Here is a 22,025-nt window from a genome sequence, read left to right as displayed (position 1 = left end):
TTACAATATAAAAGCAATAAAGGTTATTTAACATTAAAAAAACTGTTTAAAAAGAAAAAAGGAACATACTTCTTTATGGTTATTACCTCATTTGATTAAAGATCCAATATATTACTAAATTAAGTCATATTGTCTATCTTATAATCTTTTAAGAAAGAACAAAATATTTTCTCATACTCTCATTTTAACTATCATTCTTGTCTCAGTAAATTAAAAATAGCTAATAAACAAGTTATCCATTATCAAATATCACCAAGTGTCCTTTCACTCTCCAATATTCTTCCACATAGTTCTGAAACTTTCGCCATTCATTATTAAATTTTTCCATATCAAGTTCTTTTAGTGTTCTTGTTAATTTGTCCATTTCACTCCAGTGCATAGTTTTCATAACCCAATCCCATTTTTCTGGAATTTTATTTGGCTTCCACAACTGTGCATACAATGTCTGTGCAGCTGAAAGCATGTACCAAAGTAATGTTCTGTCTCGCTTCGAAAAATTTTCTATTTGTAATCCCAACAAAAAGTTTTCTGGTGCCTTCTTCACTTTGTATCCCAAAATCTTTGACATTTCTTGCTGGATCATTTGCCAATATTGTACAGCCCTTTCACAAGTCCACCACATATGGTAGAAGGACCCTTCATGTTTTTTACTTTTCCAACATCTATCAGACATCTGATTATTTGTTTTTGACAGGTTTTTTTGGTGTCATATACCATCTATACAACATTTTGTAACAATTTTCTTTTATGTTATTACATGTCGATATTTTCATAGAGTTCTTCCACAAATATTCCCATTGTTTCATCTGAATGTCCTTGTTTATATTAATTGCCCACTTTATCATTTGAGATTTTACCACTTCTTCCTCTGTAGACCATTTTAGTAACAGTTTATATACTCTTGAGATCAATTTTACGTCCTCACCAAACAGCATTTTCTCCATTTCTGTTTTTTCTTGTCTTATTCCTTCATTCTTAATATCCTGCTTCAGCAGACTTTTAATTTGTAACCATTGAAACCAATTAAATTTATAATCCAATTCTTCCACTGATTTTAATTCTGCTTTACCTCCTTGTATTTTTAACAATTGTTTCTCTTCCTCAATATCTGAATATAACTTTATTACTTCTGTTGGCACAATCCACAGCGGTTTCCTCTCATCTCCATATTTTTGGTATTTCAACCAAGTTTTAAGCAAACTACTTCTTACATAATGATGTGAGAAAAAACCATCCATTTTACTTTTGCCATAGCACAAATATGCATGCCAACCAAAAACCTTTCCATGGCCTTCTAATGTTAATAATTTTCTGTTTAATAACACTATCCGATCCTTAATCCATACCAAAAAAACTGCATCATGATATAGTCTTAAATCCAGTACTTGGAAGCCTCCTCTTTCTTTAGCATCTGTCAGGATCTTCATCTTAATTCTTGGTTTCTTGCCAGTCCATATAAATTCCAAAAGTTTCCTCTGCCATTTATGAAATTGTTTATCTTCTTTCACTATTGGTATAGTTTGAAACAAAAACATTATTCTTGGTAATACATTCATTTTTATTGTCGATATTCTACCCAGGATAGACAGATTCAACTTATTCCATTTTTGTAAGTCCACCGCAATTTTCCACCAAAGCTTTTCATAGTTTTTTTTTAAATAAGTCAATATTCTTTGTTGTAATGTCTACTCCTAAATACTTTACTTTAGAGGCCACTTCACAGTTTGTTAAGTTTGTAATTCCATCTGCTTAGATTTTGACATATTTTTACACAAAAATTTTGTTTTCTCTTTATTTACATATTTATTTGTTTCTCTTTATTTACATTTACATATTGCCCTCTTCTAGTTTCTTGGCTCTTGTCTGTAATGATTTTTGGGCTGACATTACTGCCTTCCCATTATAAATATAGGCTTTACAATTGAAGTCACCAAGTTCTTTTTAAATCATCTATTCTTATAGATTAGGGCATGCCCTTTCAGAAAAGCCCCAAATCGCCGTCTTCCTATGCCCCTGGGTCCAGATATTAATTTTTAAAAAGTTATAATTTCCCAAAATGGTGCTTGATGTTTCTCTATGGTTTAGCCCTAGAGGGGCTTAAAAAAACCTGTAGTTTTCCCTTCCCTTGATGGCCTCTTCCACCCACACTTGCCACAAAGTCTCATTATCTATGGTTGTGAAGTCTCACGATGTTCCCAGACATCATTTCCTGTAATGACTTGTTGATCTGCAGTGACTACAAAAATTCCAAACAATATCAGCTTTTGCCTTTTTTAAGCCTTATATCTGTTTAACTCAGTCCAAGATTTCCCCTTCCTCCTTCTTCTTTATTATTACAAGTTGTTTATGTGTCCAGACCTTCGTTTGCCTTCCAAATATTTCCCAATTTATTCCCGGAACAACAGATAAAAATCTCTTTACCTTTGAAGTCCCGACATCAAACACACTGGTCTGTTTCTCATCCACGATTAATTAGCCCTTAAGAAGCTTGGCACACATTGAATTTATGTCGATTTAACGACCTCAGATATCCTCTATAGATGCTGGAAGCGGTCCTTCTCCGGAGACACTTCAAAGCCAAAAAGAAACCTGCCCTGGGATTTCTCGTTAGCCAAAGTACCTCTCCTCAGAACTTTAAGCATATCTTGGCCATTATCTTGCCTAGATGTAGACAGCAGGTATTAAAACACCTTCTCTGTCCAGAATAGAGAGTTTGGTGAGCTCCCCCACTGGAAAACTTGTCAATTCTCCATGAAATCCAAACCGGAAGTCCCTACATAGGCAATAATTGATGACATTTCATTAGTGACAAGGAATATTGAATAAGATTTCAAGTAGTGATGAAGCTTCAGTGCAGCTCTGTTGCATTCCCTTTGACTGGCCAGGACAGAATAATACTTGCAGGAAATATAATAACAAAAATTATAATAACAACAATTATGAAAGTTTTATATAGAATTCAGCTTTTTGGCACAGAATTTAGGTTTCCTTGGCTCAGATAGTTGATTCCTTGGCTCAGATACAGGCAGCAGTCCTGCATATGAACCAGTTTTTTTAACGCTAAAATTTTATTTAAAACATGTTATCTGACTTTTTCATTTCAGTCTTATCAATGAATCTCTGAGGGACCAGTTACTTGTAACCATCCAGAAGACCTTCACCTACACCCGGACCCAAGCACAGCATCTTTTCATAATCCTCATGGAGTGCATGAAGAAGAAGGAACTGGTAGGCATTGGCAAAGATATTTCCTAGATATGAAGCCAAAGAGGCCCCAAAGCATATTGGCCAAATAAATGTGCAATGTTTACTAAGCAGGCCTTATGTCTTTTGGCAAGCTGTGTTTGAGTTCCTGCAGCCCAGCTTGCTTTCTTTGCAGCCCACAGCAGCTGCTAGAAATTATGTTTTAAAGAACAGAACCCTTTTTGATTTGTAACTGTGGGGTGCGGAGTGTTCAGGCTCCTGCTTTCCCCCTGCTCTGTTGTTTTCTAGAGCTGAAATAGCCACAGCAGGGAATTATTTACGTAACTTTGGAGTAGCACATGGAGTATTTGAAACACCTATCTTTCTAAATAACTCCCGGTCCAGGCTGTTCTGCTTCTGAAAATGGCATGGGGGAAGGCAGGAGTCCCTCTTCCCCCAACACTGCAGTTCCAAGCCAAAAATAAATCTGTCTGATCTTTAAAATGACTTTTCCCTAGAAAACAAGTTGGGCAAGGGGAATCTAGGCCCAACAAGATACCCCCCCCAAAAAAAATGTAATCTGTAGTTTGTTTCTCATAGAAACACTGGAAATATTTAAATTCAATTTTGCTTTGATGTTTATGTCTACATCATGCTAACTATGGTTAAGGATACCCAAGTTTCCCACAAAATTATAATTTGAATCTATTTATTTATTTATTTATTTATTTATTTTATATTTAGGCTTATATCCCGCCCTTCCCACCAAAGTGGCTCAGGGCGGAATCAAGTTTAAAGTTTGGAAAAGTCCCTCATTTCCACTGTTATTATTCCATTGTAAGGGGAGGGACGGTGGCTTAGTGGTAGAGCATCTGCTTGGGAAGCAGAAGGTCCCAGGTTCAATCCCTGGAATCTCCAAAAAAGGGTCCAGGGAAATAGGTGTGAAAAACCTCAGCCTGAGACCCTGGAGAGCCGCTGCCAGTCTGAGAAGATAATACTGACTTTGATGGACCAAGGGTCTGATTCAGTATAAGGCAGCTTCATATGTTCTCCTATGTTTTCCAGGATCCACTTCCTCGTCTTCTATCTGTAATTTAGAATTTCATAGTATTGTTAATAGAGTATATGTATGCACAGTAACTGTAACGTAAAAAAAAAAGCCTTACAATTCTGTAATAATAAAACTTACTTCTGCTGAATTTTTTTTTGGGGGGGGGGGGGTAGAGTGCCGTTAAGCAACAGAAAAGACGTGGGGAACCTTTAAACTAATTCAGAAAAAAGTTTTCTTATAATTCTTTTTAGTGCACGCATCCTGCAGAGATTAGTACTAAACATGCCTTGGTTTTGACATTATGAGGTATGCTCTGGCTGCTACATCTGCTAACATAGAATCCCAAAATTTAATTTAATTTATTTTTTTATTTATATCCTACCCTATCCCACAAGCGGGTTCAGGGCAGCTTGCAAAAGTAAAACAACAGAGTTAAAATACTATCATAAAAACAGACATTACAAAACAGGAGCAGCACAGAAAACAATCTTACAGACATAGGTGGCAGAACCACCCAACAGCATGTGGCTAATGGCTAACAACATAACATAACGCTATAATGGTGAAATGCTAGGAAAGTGATGACTTTCAAAGGAAGCCCGCTGGATTAAATAAAAGCCTGTCAGAAGAGCTCTGTCTTACAGGCCCTGTGAAACTTTGATAAGTCCCACAGGGCCCAGATCTCCAGATGGAGCTCATTACACCAGGTAGGGGCCCAGACTCGTTGATGCCAGCTGGGTGTCTCTAGGACCAGGGACTATGAGAAGATATCAAGCAGCTGACCTCAGAACCGAGGGAAGCGAGGTTTCATATGGGGAGAGGCAGTCCCGAAGATATGCAGGCCCCTGCCCATAAAGGGCCTTAAAGTTAAGGAGCAGCACCTTGAACCATATCCAGTACTTGAGAGGTAGCCAGTGCAGTTCGTGCAGCACCGGATGCATCCATGTCCATGTAGACCTCGATGCCAACAACTGGGCTGCTGTGTTCTGCACCTGCTGGAGTTTCCAGAGCAGGATCAAGGGAAGCCCCACGTAGAGAGAGTTACAGTAGTCTAATCTGGAGGTGACCATTGCATGAATCACTCTGGCTAGATCATGGGAGGTAAGGTAGGGGACCAATTGCTGGGCCCGCCTCAGAAGGAAAAAGGTGGCCCTTGCAGTGGTGGTGACCTGTGCTTCCATAGATAAAGAGTTATCCAGGAACACCCCCAGGCTCTTCACCTCTGTTGATGGCGTCAATTGGGTGCTATCCAAGGGTGGGAGACTGATCCCACTCCCCACCTCCTTCTGACCTAGACACAGGACTTCTGTCTTTGATGGATTCTGTTTCAGCAGGCTCTGACGCAACCAACCAACCATGGCCTGCAATACCTCATCCAGTTTTTCAGGGGCAGAGTCTAGGTGGCCATCCATAAGCAGGTGTCATCAGCATATTGGTGATAACCCAGCCCATATCTTTGGACCATCTAGGCATGGGAGTGCATATAGATATTAAATAGCATCAGAGAAAGGATTGCCCCCTGTGGCACTCCACATTCATACCACTGGGACAATTCTCCTCCGAGAGCCACTCTCTGTCCCCAACCATGGAGAAAGGAGGTCAGCCACTGGGATAAATTTAGTAGGGCAAGATTCCTTAAGCATTTCTACTTGATTTACAAACAATACCTTTGGAAGGCCAAGGTTAGGCTTATGCAGTTGCAACACTCAGGGTTTTGAGCAGGAACACACAGGAATGCAGTTCCTGCTGGCTTGGTATCTAGGGGTATGGTCCAATATGCAAATAAGTTCCTGCTGGGCTTTTTTTTTTAAGAAAAAGCCCTGGCAACACTAAATCACAATTGAAGTGATTCATATATGGGAAAAGGATTTAATGCATGAGTGGAGGCTACAGGGTGAGCATGAACCTGCACTCCTTTCTCATCTGCAGTGTCTACACTGCATGGTCTATGAGCATGCTTAACATTTTACAAGTAACTTAGGAATGCTGCATCACAAGTTAGCTTTTTCTTGGCCTGTGATTCCTTTTTCATGTGAAATCTTTCCTATTGAATTTGAATAGGCCATTTGTCAGGTTGCACCTGCCATGCTTTCTTTCTTCTGAACTATGTTTAGTTTTGTTTCTCTAGTGCTTGTATGTAATGATACCTTATTAAGTGGGTTCAGGAGGGGGATGGATGACCGAGATCTTGTTATACATACATCATGGTTGTAATGAACTTGCTTATCTAGTTGTTATAGTAACAGGTCCATTTGGCCTGGGAATGCAACTGTGACCTTGGAAGTGGGAAGCCTTCAAAGATGCCTCACACCTTGAAGCACCAACCACTATGGAACCAATAGACCTAGCGGGATGGGGATAATGTTACCCCACACTTTTTGCTGTGTATAATTGTAACCTCTTTGCCTATAGGTCATTCCTGGCAATGGCTAATTAGCAGAAGGTTATCTCTTGTATCTGACTTTAATAAATCCTAATCATATTCACATGAGCATGGATTTGTGGAGTCAATAACTGGCAGAACCCTACACCTTTGCTCAGAAAACTAGCCTGCTGTTTCAAAGGCCAGTTCTGAACAGTTTGATGGAAGCTGATTAAAGTAAAGAAGGTGATGGCAGACCAAATAAAATGGGACCAAAGGAAAATTGTAGAATTAATTTCTCCCTTTGGTTTTAGCTGTAGTATTTCAGTAACTCAACAAAGGAGTTATGATTTTGAGCTTCTATTTAAATTATTCATAGTGCAACATAAATTCATAGAGCCTTGTAAATTATGGTACCCCTTAGATTTCCCTGAAAGTATTTAGATACTGATCTAATCTAGATAACTGAATCCTAAATGTACTTTCTAAGCACTGCTGCTTCTACAACTAATATTCTATGTCAGCATTGTGCTAGGATAAAATGTGCATATGTACACATAGCAATGTATTTCCACACTAAAGCTTTGGGGATCATTTAATGCCTTTTTATTTTGATGCAATCTCTTCAAGGTATTTGCCTAGTTGTATTAAAGCTGTCACTAGTGCCCATGCTTCTGGCTCAAAATAGACTTGAAAATAGACAGATTCTCATTTTGTATTGAAACCCTCCATTATAGTAAGCTTTTTTTAAAAGCCTTCAATCATGATGCTCATAATTGACAATCAAACTATGATGCTAGACAGTGAGGAGTTTTAATAACTGTTAATAACTCAGATTTCAAATTCAATGTAAATGTTCATATTTAGCATTTATTTAATGCTAACAAAGTGCTCAGTGCTGTACAAAACAGAGCAGAGAAACAGAAGTTCAGCATACAAGTTATAGCTACTGACATAATTCAACAGAAACAGCTCTTTTTTACAGTCTCTGAGGAGAATGCAGATGAACACAAACTATTATTTTCATAATAAATTATTATTATTATTATTTGTTTTGTAGAAAAATAGATGGTAGAGCTCATTAGCATAACTCATTAACCTATGCTGCCCCCCCCCCAGCCCAAAGCAACCTCATGTAAGAAAGGAGAACCCCGGGCATTGCTTGGGGCTCTCCTGGGCTCTCTGGGCCACACACACCCTGTCAATAGGCCAGCAAGCCACCCACCACCCAAAATCACATAAGAAGTGGAAAAAGAGTGGTGTGGGCTTCTCCAGGGGTTAATGAGGGCTTCTGGAGGTGCGGCAAAGCCCATGGCGGCTGGCTGCCCACTCTCCTAATCCAGGAATTGTTATGCAGCTGCACCTAATATTCAATGGACAAGGTAGGTGGGGAAGATGAGAGGGAACCCTCAGAAAGGTTCAGGAGCTATGCTCCTGTGAGCTCCTGGTGAATCTGAGGCATCATCATCATCATCATCATCATCATCATCATCATCATCATCATCATCATCATCATTATTATTATTATTACTATTATTATTATTATTATTATTATTATTATTATTATTATTATTATTATTATTATTATTATTTCACAGTCTGATATTTGACGGTGTTCTACAATTTGAGATCTAGCCAAGTTCTTGGGAGTTGCAGATGTGTCTTTGCAGGACAGCAACACTGTCTTCTGGGATATGAGCTGATGGTATTTGTTCAATGCCCAGAATGCTGAAAGGACAACTGGCATGATGGTAACCTTCTCCCAGAGCCCCTCTAACTCTATTCATAGGTCTTGATATTTTGTGGTTTCTTCCTGATCTTTCTTTTCTTCTCTGCTGTCTCCTATGATTGCAGTGTCAGTGTTCCAAATTTCTCATTTTTCCCCCAAAATTGTGGTGTCAGGGTTTTTATGCTACAGATGTTTATATGTTTGCAATAAGAAGTCTCAAAGAATCTTTGTTTCAACATTCTCCAGAGCCACTTTGGTATAGTGGTTAAGTGCATAGACTCTAATATGGGAGAACTGGAATTGATTCCTCGGTCCTCTACATGCATCTGCTGGGTGACCTTGGGTCAGCCACAGTTCTTGCAGATCTGCTCTCTCAAAAGGTCTCTGAGAGTTCTCTGTGCCCCACCTACCTCACAAGGTGTCTGTTGTGGGGCAAGGAAGGGAAGGAGATCTCAAGCTGCTTTGAGACTGAGTGAAGGGCAAGACATAAATCCATTCTTCTTCTTTTCCATTATCTTGTCTGGGTTGTGCTTCCATGAATTTCTGGTTGTAATGATTCTAGTGCAACATAGCTGAAACTGTGTCATGACATTCTTTACTGTCAGTTTGAACAGTTTTACTGCAGGCACTGACCATGTGGTTGGCCGTTTCATCTTTTGTGTTGCAAAGTTGACATTTGCTGTTATCACTGGTCTTCTGAATCTTGTTTTAAGTGCCTGCTCTTGAGCCACTAGAAGGAGTCCTTCAGTATCTTCCTTCAAGTACCCATTTTGGAGCCACTTCCAGGTGTTTTAATTATCAACTTTATTTTAACAGCCTTTCAAATATTGCCCATGCAAGTCCTTTTGTTTACAGTTGTCAAAGTGAGTTTTAATTTCAATCTTTTTGTAATCTTCTTTGGTTTCTGTAACTTTAAGTAAGTCTGAATTGTACACTTCAACTAGAAACTTCTCTTTGCTTTTCTTGGGGTAGTCATTCAGTACTCATTTTCTTTTCTTCAACTGCTTGCTTAACTTTCAAGAGACCTCTTCCAAGTAATTTTCTTGGTAAGTAGAGATGATCAACATCACTTCTAGGATGTAGTGAGTGATGCATTTCATTATCATGTGAGTTTTGCAACCTGTTGCTTCTAATCCTGTTTGTTTCCATTTGATAATGCCAGCTGTGTAATTTAGAACTGGGACTGCCCATATTTTAATTACCTTTACCATGTTGCCTACATTTAATTTTGCTCACAATATCTTTTTTTTAACTCTTTGGTTATATTTTCCTTACCAAAGATATATTTGATGTTTTCAGCTTCCAAAATTCCAAGGTATTTGTAGTCTTCTTCAAAGCTCAGCATTTTGATGTTGTTGTTGTTTGATATCTTGATTATTTCTTGTTCAACAATGATGATGACTACAATTGCAATTATTTCATTGATAGTCAGCATTGATAGTCAACCTTTCTCACTGGGACCCAAAGAAGATTACAAGTATGATTTTTTAAAAAACTGTTCAGTTAATCAGGAAGTAGATATGGTAGTATTTGACTCAAACAGCAAGGATTCTTAGTAAGACAAGATAATAAAGCTGGGCTGGGATTACAGAAGGGTGGGGGGAGACCAAACAATAGATGTGAATATATCTGTTTAAAGCAACAAAGATCATCAGTGTAGAGAATACTTTATCCCTTAAAAAGTCAGCTTCTGAGCAGTGTTCACTCTAAGATGTGCATGGGAGTGGCCACTCAGGGAGCCCTGCTCAGCAGCATTCTGGAGCCATGTAGAGTATTGCACTTCCCATTACACATTTTAAGATTACTGAAGTTATATTCTGCTCAGGATGCAAACTGCTCTGTTCGGGGTGGGGTGGAGGGTCGAAATTAGAGGGAACATTGCTCCTAAGCTTTCTTCCTTGAACAAGAAAGCCCTCCTGGGCAATTCAGTATAGTACATTTTGCAAAATAATGAAAGCCTGCAGATCTTCTTCATAGCCTCAGGCAGACCATTCCACAACAGAAGAGCCATAATAGTTTGAATTGAACCTGATATCTAACTGGTAACCAATGGAGTGTCTGCAAAAAGGGAGTGATATGCAGATCCTACTTGGTGCCCAACAGTAGCCAGGCCACCAAATTGAGTACTATTTTGGAGTGGGTCTCTCACCAATATACACCAAAGTCCAGTTTCAGAAAGAAGACTCCAGATTTAAAATAGTTTAAAATATTTACTTAGAAAAAATATGTAGTACAATCACACATGAGCAATCAAAATATACACACTCAAGAGACTAAGAAACAAGGAGTTAAAAATAGAGATTTTGGGGGGAAATTACAGAGGTGATATTACTTGCCCAATGCAGAAGTCAGTGTGGGGAGGAGCAGGATGGCCACCATCTTGGGTGTGTAGTTGGATCCAGGAACACACAGCACAGAGAGCATGGGCAAAGCTGGGTATATTTGTACCTCAAAATGTATCCTGAAGGGATAGCTGGGTGAGTTAAGTGATTTAAACAATAGTTTGATGGAATTCCCATTATGAGTCGAATGTTTCCCAGGTGCTGGTCAGAAAAGTGTAATGTTTGCTCAGAGAATGGGGCCAGAAGATGGTTGTTTGGTAAAGATGAATAGATTCTCAGTTTGAAACAAAAGGTGGGAATGATTTCCTGATGGGTGCCAGGAAGGAACATGGTGGTTTGATGGTTGAATTTAATTTTATCTCGGTACCCTGAGGATGAGGCAGGAAGGGAAAGGGGTTTGCACATTAGCATCGGATGACACAAAAGATGCTTGGGTTGGGAATGGAGACATGAGTTGCCAGCCAATTTTAGAAATGGAGATACTCAGCTGGTAGAACCCACTGTCTTGAACATTCTATTGTGGGGTGAGGGAGAAAGAAACTGGAACTAGCCCTGAGGATACTGTTTTGCAGCCTTAGCCAGAAACCCATTGGTTGACTTGAAAAAGGCATTTCTCTCTTTAAATCACATCTCCAAGCCAAGCCAGCAAGCAGTTTGGAAAATGCAATAAAAGTTGCTTTCTCCCTCCCTCCTCCCTCCCACCCCTCCCATTTATTAGGCTTCCTTTCTGCTCTGAAACATATGATGTTCATGTTTCGTGGCTCTCAAACATCTGCCTTTTATTCTATGTGGCTCTTACATTAAGCAAGTTTGGCCACCCCTGTATTAGACATTGTTCAGAGACTATTAGGCATTGGTTCAATGTCTCTACCACATCACCAAATGAACTGGATACAGAAATGTAGAGCTCAGTGTCTTGACACAGAGATGATTAGCATGAAAGATGAGACTGAGCTTTGTGAAACCCCACAAGGTAGGTTCCTATACAGTAGAAAACTTGTCCCAACAGCAGCCTTTTGAGTCCTGCCCCTAAGGAACAATTAGAATCAATCCAAAGCACATCTCCTAATCCCTACTTCTGTCTCCAAACATTTCCATAGGATGGCATGACCCACTGTATCAAAGGCTGCTAACAAATCTAGTAGAACTAGCAGAGGCATTGCCTTTGTCCACATTTAGATGGAAGTCATCCACTAGAGCCACCAGTGCTGTTTCTGTCCCATTGGCTGGCCTGAAACATGCTGAAAGGGGTCTAAGACAGATGCTTTATCCTGGAAGTGCTCTCCAACTGTCTTTTCTATCATTTTACTGATTAAGGACAACTTAAATAATGGGCCCCATCATTCTTCTCTAGTAATGAATGATTGCCTGTTTTAGGGCACAAAGAAAGATACCTTGGGTCAGTGATTGATTTATAATGGGCATTATGGACTAATTGATTTGATCTAAACATGCTTTAAGAATTCAGGATGGGCCTTCACAGATCCCAGGATCTTATCAGCATCCATCACAATCATTGCCGGCTCTATGGCACATGGTGCCCCAGACAAGCTTCCTGCCACGGCGCCCCTCCTGCTGCTGTGCTCCATTGTGCCCCCCTGCTCACTCCCAGTTTGCACCTCTCTCTGTCCCCACCCACAACCAGCCTCCTTCCTTCCTTCCCTCCACTGTGTCCTCCATGCGTCCCATACAGTCTGCTGCGCTCCGCCCCCTGCTGCCACTGCAGCGACAAGGCTGGCCAGCTTAAAGGCAGCCGGCAGGGCCGCATTTTGAGATGAGGAAGCTGGAGGAGACTTCTTCCCTCTCTCCTTTTCAGAACTTGAAGCGAGGGGGGAGTGAAGATGCTTCAGTTGCTACAAAGTACTATAACGCAGGGGTTCCCAGCACAGTATCCATGGGTACTGTGACACCCACTGACATCTTAACTGATCCCCATCAAGGGGTTTTTAAAAGTGGGTGGACCAGGTGGGATTTTGGCCAGCAGGGCTTCTGACTGGTCATTTGAGATCTGATTGTGCAGATTTTTTTTAAAAAAAATTCTGATTGTGCCGATTTTTAAAAAGTCACCATGAACCTCAATGAACCAAGTTCAGTTATAAAATTAATTGATTAAGGTTCATAAAAAGCTACCTAAATGTGTGTGTGTTTGTGTATCCACAGAAAAAGCTGTTATTGGTAAAACAATAAACTGTGAGTCAAAAATCTAATTCAGGTGCCATTTGAAGTTTCCACTAACCTGTTTGTATACTGCTTAATGTTTTTAAGTACAACTGAATGAAGAGTTATTGCAGTCTGAACTCACTGATTTCACAGGGCTTAGACTGCAGTAACTCTGCATAGCATTGCACTGTAAAAGTATCATATTGAACAGTGGTAAATGATATTGAGAAAAATGCAATGGCTGAGTAAAACCCCCTGACTGAAATACTGAGTGTTATTCCCTTGTTATTCAGATAACCATGCATGAGTGTTTGCGGGACAGTGATCTAGTCTGAGCTAATAGGTGGCTGTTTTTCTCCTTCCGTTAGTTATAGTCATATAAGGACAAAGATTTAGATGACAGATGCCTGCTAGTATTCAGAGAAAGGGAATTCTTCCCAGGAGCACATATTAAGGGAACTCAAGAAAACTTTTAATTAGTCTCTAGCTAAAGGGAAACAAGAAAATCCCATCTCTATTTGATATGCATGATTGGTGAAGATTTTTTCTCTTGCTTGATAGCTTTTGGTTTACTTCCTTTGCCAACAGCACAGAGCTAAATTTATGTTCATAATGGAAGAACATGATTTTACAGATCCATGTAAACTTGTTGAAAAGGCCTATCCTAAAATGAAAATGTAGTGAGACATTCCAGCAGTTGCTTCATGGTGTTAATAGCAGGAATATAAAGGAACAGTTAGAAGAGATAACCAATGTGCATTGTACTTTTAATTGCTGTTGTTATAGCCTTATTGACTTTGGAGTCTATCAACTCAAACATTTCTGAAGCTCAGCCATGTGAAACTGTCCTATATTGAATTTTCCTTATGCAAAAAACTGGAGAATATAATTTTTAAAACCCTATACATTCATACCCCAATTCAGTTTCACCCAAGTCTTTGAACTGTATCCCCATCATCTCCTTCCTTATGTGAGAAAGATCAAATGAAGGTTGAACACTGAACAGTTCCTGAGACCTTTCTCTAGGTCACATGGTCTACAGTCTAAGGAATGGCCACCTTTACAAAGGCTTTCATTTCCTACCAGGCCTCATTTTGGTCAAGTGCTCACAGGAGCTGAGCTCCGGAACCTCCAAATTTTATTGTGCTCTTTCTTTCTTACCACCCCCCCCCCCAAAAAAAAATACTTGTTTCTGGGCACCATTGTTTAAACCCCCTGTGAAAATTTTGCTGAACTCTAAAATTTGACAAACCTAATATTTTTCCCCACAAAAAATGGGGAAATAACCAAAATATATGAATCAGACAGATGGAAATCTTCATCATGCCACTGTGGTCACATAGGAGAAAATAATTTTAAAAGTATGATGAGAGTAAGGTTTTATTATGACAATTATAATTCAAGAAGCATTTTAAGGTAGCTGCTGAGCTGATAAAATTTAGTATACCTTCCAGTGATGTCAGGAGTATGTGGCATATTCAAACAAGTTATGCAAATGAGTTGTGCTAATGAGCTCCAACACCTGTTTTTCGACTAAATGACTCTTTTTCTATCTTTATTTTCCATTCAAGATTATGGAACAGAGAAAGCAGCACTTAGATTTAAACTATTTTTCCCCTTTCCTACCAGGCAGAGCTGCCTTCAAACAAGTGACCACTGTAAACTCATGTAGGGTGTTGGTTTTTTAAGCAAACAGGGCTGATCAAGGCATTTCTATGAATCATTGGTTCAAGCTTGTAGAAACTGTTACTGAGTAAAGTTCCATGAGATCTGGAACTGTCTATTCCGACAGGCAACAGATTTTCAAAGCCTCAGGCCAAGTCTTTTCCAACCTTGCTAATACTGTTTTCAACTGAAGATGCTAGAAATTGAATTTGTGACAATCAGCATGTAAAAGTCATTCTCCAAGGGCACCTGAAGAGTGGATGTTACATGACCTGAAATGGGGCATCTGAGTTGCAAACCTGAAGCTATCTAATGTTGTGCCAGATTGTGACAGGCCACTTCTTGGAAACAAGGGACTGCACATTGCCTTTTATGCTTTTGGGGAACCAGGTTGGTTTTAAACTGTAAACCTTCCTCTCAGCTGCAAAATGTTCATAGGGTAGCAGGTGTAAAAGCTTAGGGTTCACTGCCATGAGGTAAATTTTGTGCTGAGCAAGAAGAATAGAGATAATTGAGACAGAGGTTGTATGTAAATTACAAAGTAGATTTATTTAATTACAGTTTGTTTTTAAAAAGCAGATCAGCAGCGTAAGTTTCCAGATAGTAAAAGGAAAAATCTGGCTGAAGCACTTAAATTTGAGCTTGTTATGACTTCAGAGTGTGGTTTGAAATCTCTTTTATTCGTACTGGTGCAAAAAGACTTGGATCCTTTTACACACACAGGATCCCACCCACACCAGCCTGCCATTTTCCAAGAGTCAGACTAAATGCTACAAGCTCTGGCCATCACCAGAGACCCAGCCTCACAACCAGGCACTCTGTCTTCTCCCAAAGGTACAGTTAAACCACTTCGCAACACTACCAGGCAGAGCTACCTTCAAACTGTCTGCTCTTTTGCTGAGGCAGACCCAAACTATCACTGCAGCCTTCCTGAGGCAGACCTGAACTAACTCCTGCTGTGCTTCTCTTGAATGTTCTATCCTCCCCTTTGATAGGTGATTGGATGCTAGAGCAGCACTCCCATAGGTTCAGGGATGAAACAGTTGAGTGATTGTTTTTACCTTGGAGGGACGGTGGCTCAGTGGTAGAGCATCTGCTTGGGAAGCAGAAGGTCCCAGGTTCAATCCCTGGCATCTCCAAAAAAAGGGTCCAGGCAAATAGGTATGAAAAACCTCAGCTTGAGACCCTGGAGAGCCGCTGCCAGTCTGAGAAGACAATACTGACTTTGATGGACCAAGGGTCTGATTCAGTATAAGGCAGCTTCATATGTTCATATGTTCACCTTCAGGGGGCAGGACATCCTTCTGTCCATCACACAGGTCAACAATTTCTGTCCCATGCTGCTAAAGAATTCTGATCTAGTCTTAGGCTAACTTCAGACATTACATAAAATCAAGGTTTACTTAAAAACTGACCATGCTTGCTTGAGCATCTGAAAATAGGCCTCCAAAATAACTATGGTAGTTGCAGTATTTCAAATCAGGATCTGAAATGAGGATTTGCAGTTAGTTTATTTCAGGGCTTTTTTTGAGCAGGAACGCACAGGAATGCAGTTCGGGCTGGCTTGACATCAGGGTGTGTGGCCTAATATACAAATAAGTTCCTGCTGGGCTTTTTCTACAAAAAAATTGCTGTGTGAAACAATGGTGATGTCAGGGGGTGTAGTCTAATACGCAAATAAATTCCTGCTGTGCTTTTTCTATTTAAAAAGCCCTGGTTTATTTTTCACAGTTATTCTTAACTATGGTTTTTCATGACATATGCAGTTACCTGACAACTCTCCAGCACTGTTTCTCCTCAGGCTACAGACCTCACAAATTTGAACCCTCTCTTACCTTTCCCTGTGTTTCACTAGCAATTTCACAGCACTAGGCTAAGCAGAGTATCACCCCTTTTAGCCCTTCTTGACTTAAATGAATTTAGAGTGTAATCCTGAGTGTCACTCTGTTTAGGATTAAATTTAAAGTATTTCTCTGCTTAGAATGACACTGTTGTTTTCTGCACTTTCAGCTGGGTAACAGCCTTTTCCTTTCTCCCTACCTGCACATATAGGAAACATATGTACAGGTAAAATAAGGTAGTGTTGGAGAATCTTTATTTGACCATGTGTGCTCCCACAACATTACTCACAAAATCACCCTATTTATATTTAGAATTGTTGAGTCATTTGTTTGAGTTTTACTTCAGAGAATGTACCCAGCAGGTGGCTTTTGTGGGGTGGGGATACAGCTGTGGAACATAAAAAATCTGAAGAAAGGACCGCTTACCAAAAAAAAAATAAAGGCATAGACAGTTTAGCCCACTCACGGAATAGAACAATTCAAATGATGGAATTGTTAATTGATTAGACTTATCTGTAATGTTTTGGCCCTTTCTTAAGATAGACTCTTTTCTGTGTTTTGAGGTTAGGTTATTGATGTACTATTGTAATGTATTACATGCTAGACATGCTGTGTGTGTATATATATATATATATATATATATATATATATATATATATATGTTGTAATTTTTAGTATTGCTAATTAAATTTTATTTTAAAAAAAAGAAATCAGAAGAAAGGAGAGGGGAATAAGCTGTGCAAGAGCCTATGCTGGTAGGGAGCAAAGAAGACACATTTGAACCACTGTGTTTGGATACAATAAAGTTGCCAGTTGTAGGATGAAACTCCAGATTGCTTGAATGGGTTTTTGTAGGAAGTGTATAGTTAAATAGGCAGCAGCACATTTAGTGTGAGGAAAAGATTAATGTGAACAGTCAGTCACCTTCCTTTGCAAGTTTCTGAGAAATGAGTGTGGATCTGTGGCCACTAGCCATGCTAGTCAATGGTAATGGAGTTAATAATGCAGGAAAATGTTGCTGTTTGTTGGCTACTCTGGTGCAGGAAGGGATGCTATTCAGTTCTCAGCAGGGATGCAAGGGGAAAGAGCAAAGGTGCTGAAAGCAGGATTTGTTAAAGAAAATCAAAATTACACAGGCAGAATTCTGGTTTCCTGAAATATCCACTGCAAAAATGAGCAATGTGAAACCATCGTTTAGCTTAGAGTGATCTTCAGAAGATGGGCCATAACCACTTACTAGAGTTCATCAAATAAGATCTGAAACTGTTGGAAGTTGACATATTAACTACAGGTAGTCTTAACTGTGATTACACACACTGAACTATGCATCATAGCTTACAAATTTGAACATTTTTATTGAAACGTAAAAGTAGCTTACAATGCATAAGACAAAAAGTTTACCGTTAGAATCAACAGAAATAGCATCGTAAGCTTGGTAGACAAAATACATAGCAAGAACAACATTTAAAAACAAAATACAAACTGAAGATAATAATATTTGTGATTGTTATAACACAGTAATTAAAAATAAAATAAAAACGGGAAAAGGAAAAAAAGATATAATACACTTGTAGTTGACTTGAAATTAAGTTATTAAAAATTCTTTATAGCAAAAGGAAATCCTTATACATTTTGTTTTTAGAATAAGAATTAGCATAAAATGGATCGGTGTCAAGCTTTTCTAAAATGGGAAGCCAGGTTGCCAAATACTTAGAGTAGGCTAGATATGGGTCTTTGTGATCTATGGCTGCCTGAATTTTATCCATTACAATGTGTTCCCAGACTTTAAGTAGCCAATTATCAAGTGTCATAGCTTACAACTACAAAGACACCAGACCACAGTGAAAGCAATGAAACCAACATTTGTTGAAGCAAACTAAGATTTGAGTGACTGCAAGTGGAGTCCTGGTTTGATGAACTCATTATAGTTAAACTGTGATTTCATGTTATGTCTGAACCAAGTTACTGTCTCTTGCTTACAAGATAGGTTATCTGTGTGTTCATTTAATTCACAGGACATTCTAAATTCTATCCACTGCTTCTAGCTGTTATAGCCTAGCTGTTGTTTACATGATTTTTTGCGGAGTGTTTGTTTTTAACTAGGAATTCGTTTGCATTCTTTCATTTTACCTCAGATTGTCATTCACAATTGAATATGAAAGCAAATAAGAGGACAAAATGAATTAAATGAGTGTGATCACTGGATAACTGATGATGTAAATAAATCTTATCTAATCAGATTTTGAATATGCTGAACACATATCAAGAGAGAGAAATGAGAACCCAATTTAAGAAAGCATTTGATCAAAGCACAGATCCTTTAGTACATAAAATAGAATTTAAATGTATATTAAATGTATTTCTTGAATTAAAGCCAGGGCAAGTATGCTACTGCCATTATTCATCTCTCGGCTTGGCTTCGCGAACGAAGATTTAAGAAGGGTGCAATAGTCCACGTTTGCTGCAGGCTCGCTGGTGGCTGACAAGACCAATGTGGGACAGGCAGGTCCAGCCACAGCGGCTGCAGGGAAAGGTCTGATTTAGGGTTGGTCCTGTAGCAGTGCGATTCTTCCTCAATCTCCTTTTGTCCTCAAGACCAGCTATGCGTGCGTTCTCAAAGGAAGAGACAGCCTGGTGGATGGTGTGCCTCCATGCTTTGCGATCTGAGGCTAGGTCAGATCACTGGTGATGGTTGATGTGACAGGTGCTAAGGGATTTCTTCAAGGAGTCCTTGTACCTCTTCTTTGGTGCCCCTCTATTTCGATGGCCGGTGGAGAGTTCGCCATACAGGGCAATCTTGGGAAGGCGGTGGTTTTCCATCCTAGAAATATGCCCTGCCCAGCGCAGCTGCGTCTTCAACAGCAGTGCCTCGATGCTGGTAACCTCCGCCCTCTTGAGGACTTCAGTGTTGGTCACAAAGTCACTCCAGTGGATGTTGAGGATGGTACGAAGGCAGCGCTGATGAAAGCGCTCAAGGAGTCGCAGGTGATGACGGTATAAAACCCACGATTCGGAGCCGTAGATGAGGGTTGTCATCACAACCGCTTTGTAAACATTGATCTTTGTGCCTTTTTTCAGATGCTTGTTGCTCCACACTCTTTTGTGCAGTCGGCCAAATGCACGGTTTGCCTTTGCCAGCCTGTTGTCAATCTCCTTGTCGATCTTGGCATCTCAGGAGATGATGCACCCCAGGTAGCTGAACTGCTGGACTGTCTTCAGAACTGATTCACCCACAGTGATGCAGGGAGGGTGATAATATTCCTGGGGTGCAGGCTGGTGGAGAACTTCTGTCTTCTTCAGACTAACTTCTAGGCCGAATAGCTTGGCAGCCTCTGCAAAGCAGGACGTCATATGCTGCAGAGCTGATATCGAGTGGGAGACGAGTGCAGCATCATCAGCAAACAGTAGCTCTCGGATGAGTTTTTCCATTGTCTTGGAGTGTGCCTTTAGTCGCCTCAGGTTGAACAGGCTGCCATCGGTGCAATAGCGGATGTATACTCCATCGTCATCATCTAAATCTACTGCGGCTCTTTGAAGCATCATGCTAAAGAAGATCGTAAAGAGAGTTAGCGCGAGAACGCAGCCTTGCTTTACACCTGTGCCTATTGGGAAGGGCTCCGAGAGGTCGTTGCAGTGTCTGACTTGGCCTCGCTGGTCTTCATGTAGCTGGATGATCATGCTGAGGAACCTTGGGGGACATCCTAAACGTTCTAAGATTTGCCACAGGCCTTTCCTGCTAACGGTATCAAAAGCTTTGGTAAGGTCGACAAAAGTCACATACAGAGCCTTGTTCTGTTCCCTGCATTTCTCTTGGAGCTGCCTGAGAACAAATACCATGTCGGTGGTGCTCCTGTTAGCTCTGAAGCCGCACTGGCTCTCTGGGAGGAGTTCTTCTGCAATGGTGGGCACCAGTCTGTTCAGGAGTATTCTGGCAAGGATTTTGCCTGCGATGGAGAGCAGGGTTATCCCCCGGTAGTTGGAGCAGTCTGACTTTTCCCCTTTGTTCTTGTATAGGGTGATGATGATTGCATCGCGAAAGTCCTGTGGTAATTTGCCTTGTTCCCAGCAGGTGACAAGTACTTTGTGAAGTGAGCTATGTAGTACTGTGCCCCCATGCTTCCAGATCTCTGGTGGAATTCCATCAACTCCCGCTGCCTTGCCACTTTTCAGTTGCTTGATGGCTTTAACAGTCTCTTCTAGGGTGGGGATCTCATCCAACTCTGTTTTCACCGGTTGAAGTGGGGTGAGGTGGATTGCTGAATCTTGAACTACGCGGTTGGCACTGAAGAGAACCTGAAAATACTCCGACCACCGGTTCAGTATGGATGCCTTGTCTGTGAGGAGCCATTATTCATACAAGCATGCTTAATATAGAGGCCACTTGGCATTCAGTATTACTTATTATAGTTAATAAAGACTTCCTGTGTGAATGAGTGTTTTGCAATTGGGTCTGTGGAGATTATATAAATTCTTATAAATGTACTGCCCTTGTAGTGATAGAATTTATAATTCAGAGACATTCCCATATAGTTAGAGCCAGTTTGGTGTAGTGGTTAAGTGTGCAGACTCTTATCTGGGAGAACCGGGTTTGATTCCCCACTCCTCCACTTGCACCTGCTAGCATGGCCTTGGGTCAGCCATAGCTCTGGCAGAGGTTGTCCTTGAAAGGGCAGCTGCTGTGAGAGCCCTCTCCAGCCCCACCCACCTCACAGGGTATCTGTTGTGGGGGAGGAAGGTAAAGGAGATTGTGAGCCGCTCTGAGACTCTTCGGAGTGGAGGGCAGGATATAAATCCAATATCATCATCTTCTTCTTCTTCTTAACAGGGTTGGGGTAGTTTGAGTACTTGCCTGAGAAATATATAACCATAGTTCTAGAGCATACCTTAGAGCAATGGTACGTAGTGTAGTACCAAATGTGGCTGTCTGGGGGGAGCACCCACCCTGTGTTCCAGGGAAGTGGGCAAGGCAAAGGTCTTGTAGAGCTTGAGAATGGCAGATGGTTTGCACCGTGAAACAGCTGCAGCCAGAAGGACTTATGGACAGGTGAGTGGTGAGCCTCCAAGATAAACCCCACACTTTTTTCTTCAGCATCTTTATTCTCAACCTATTGGTGAAGATAAGATTTTTTCTATAAAGGATTGAACTTAGGGGAGGGGTTGTGGCTCACTGATAGAGTATCTGCTTGGCATTCAGAAGGTCCCAGGTTCAATCCCTGGCATTTCCATTAAAAAGTACTGGGCACCAGGAGATGTGAAAGACCTGTGCTTGAGACCCTGGAGAGCTGCTACCAGCCTGAGTAAGTAATATTGATCTTGATGGACTGATGGTCTGCTTCATAATAAGACAGCTTCATGTGGTCATGTGAACAGAAGCAAAACTTTCATCTTGAGTTTTTAAAAGTTTTTCCTCTCTTGGCAGAGAACAAGCAGAAGGGAGTAAATTAAATTGCTTTTCAGCCACACCTCAGCCATCCTTTTAGAAATAATAGGTTTAGCAAAAGGCAATGGGATAGTCAGACCTCCTCATTCCAATTAGATATTTAGCAGGAAACAGATGTTTAGAGGACTTAAGGGGCTAGAAGGACTTCAGGGAAAATTTCCTGAAGACTTCAGGAAAAACTCGTTTTATTTGACTTGCCCTGGTCAGTGGGAAGACAAAGGGAGATGATAAAATACCAGGGAGTGAGGAGAA

At 40.4% G+C, this 22,025-nt stretch overlaps 1 protein-coding gene across 10 annotated transcripts in view; it reads left to right on the top strand.

Moving 5' to 3' along the window:
• The window catches only part of TRPM3 (transient receptor potential cation channel subfamily M member 3), a 608,524-nt gene that overhangs the window by 434,659 nt on the left and 151,840 nt on the right, over positions 1-22,025 (top strand). For all 10 annotated transcript variants that reach the window (XM_060237459.1, XM_060237453.1, XM_060237455.1 and 7 more), the window contains exon 8: positions 3,105-3,228. In XM_060237459.1, coding sequence (XP_060093442.1) covers positions 3,105-3,228 — 124 coding nt within the window. The remainder of the gene's footprint in view (positions 1-3,104; positions 3,229-22,025) is intronic.

This window comes from Heteronotia binoei, chromosome 4, assembly GCF_032191835.1.
Source record: "Heteronotia binoei isolate CCM8104 ecotype False Entrance Well chromosome 4, APGP_CSIRO_Hbin_v1, whole genome shotgun sequence".
NCBI classification, from domain to species: Eukaryota; Metazoa; Chordata; class Lepidosauria; order Squamata; family Gekkonidae; genus Heteronotia; species Heteronotia binoei.
This window is presented reverse-complemented; position numbering and strand designations above follow the sequence as displayed.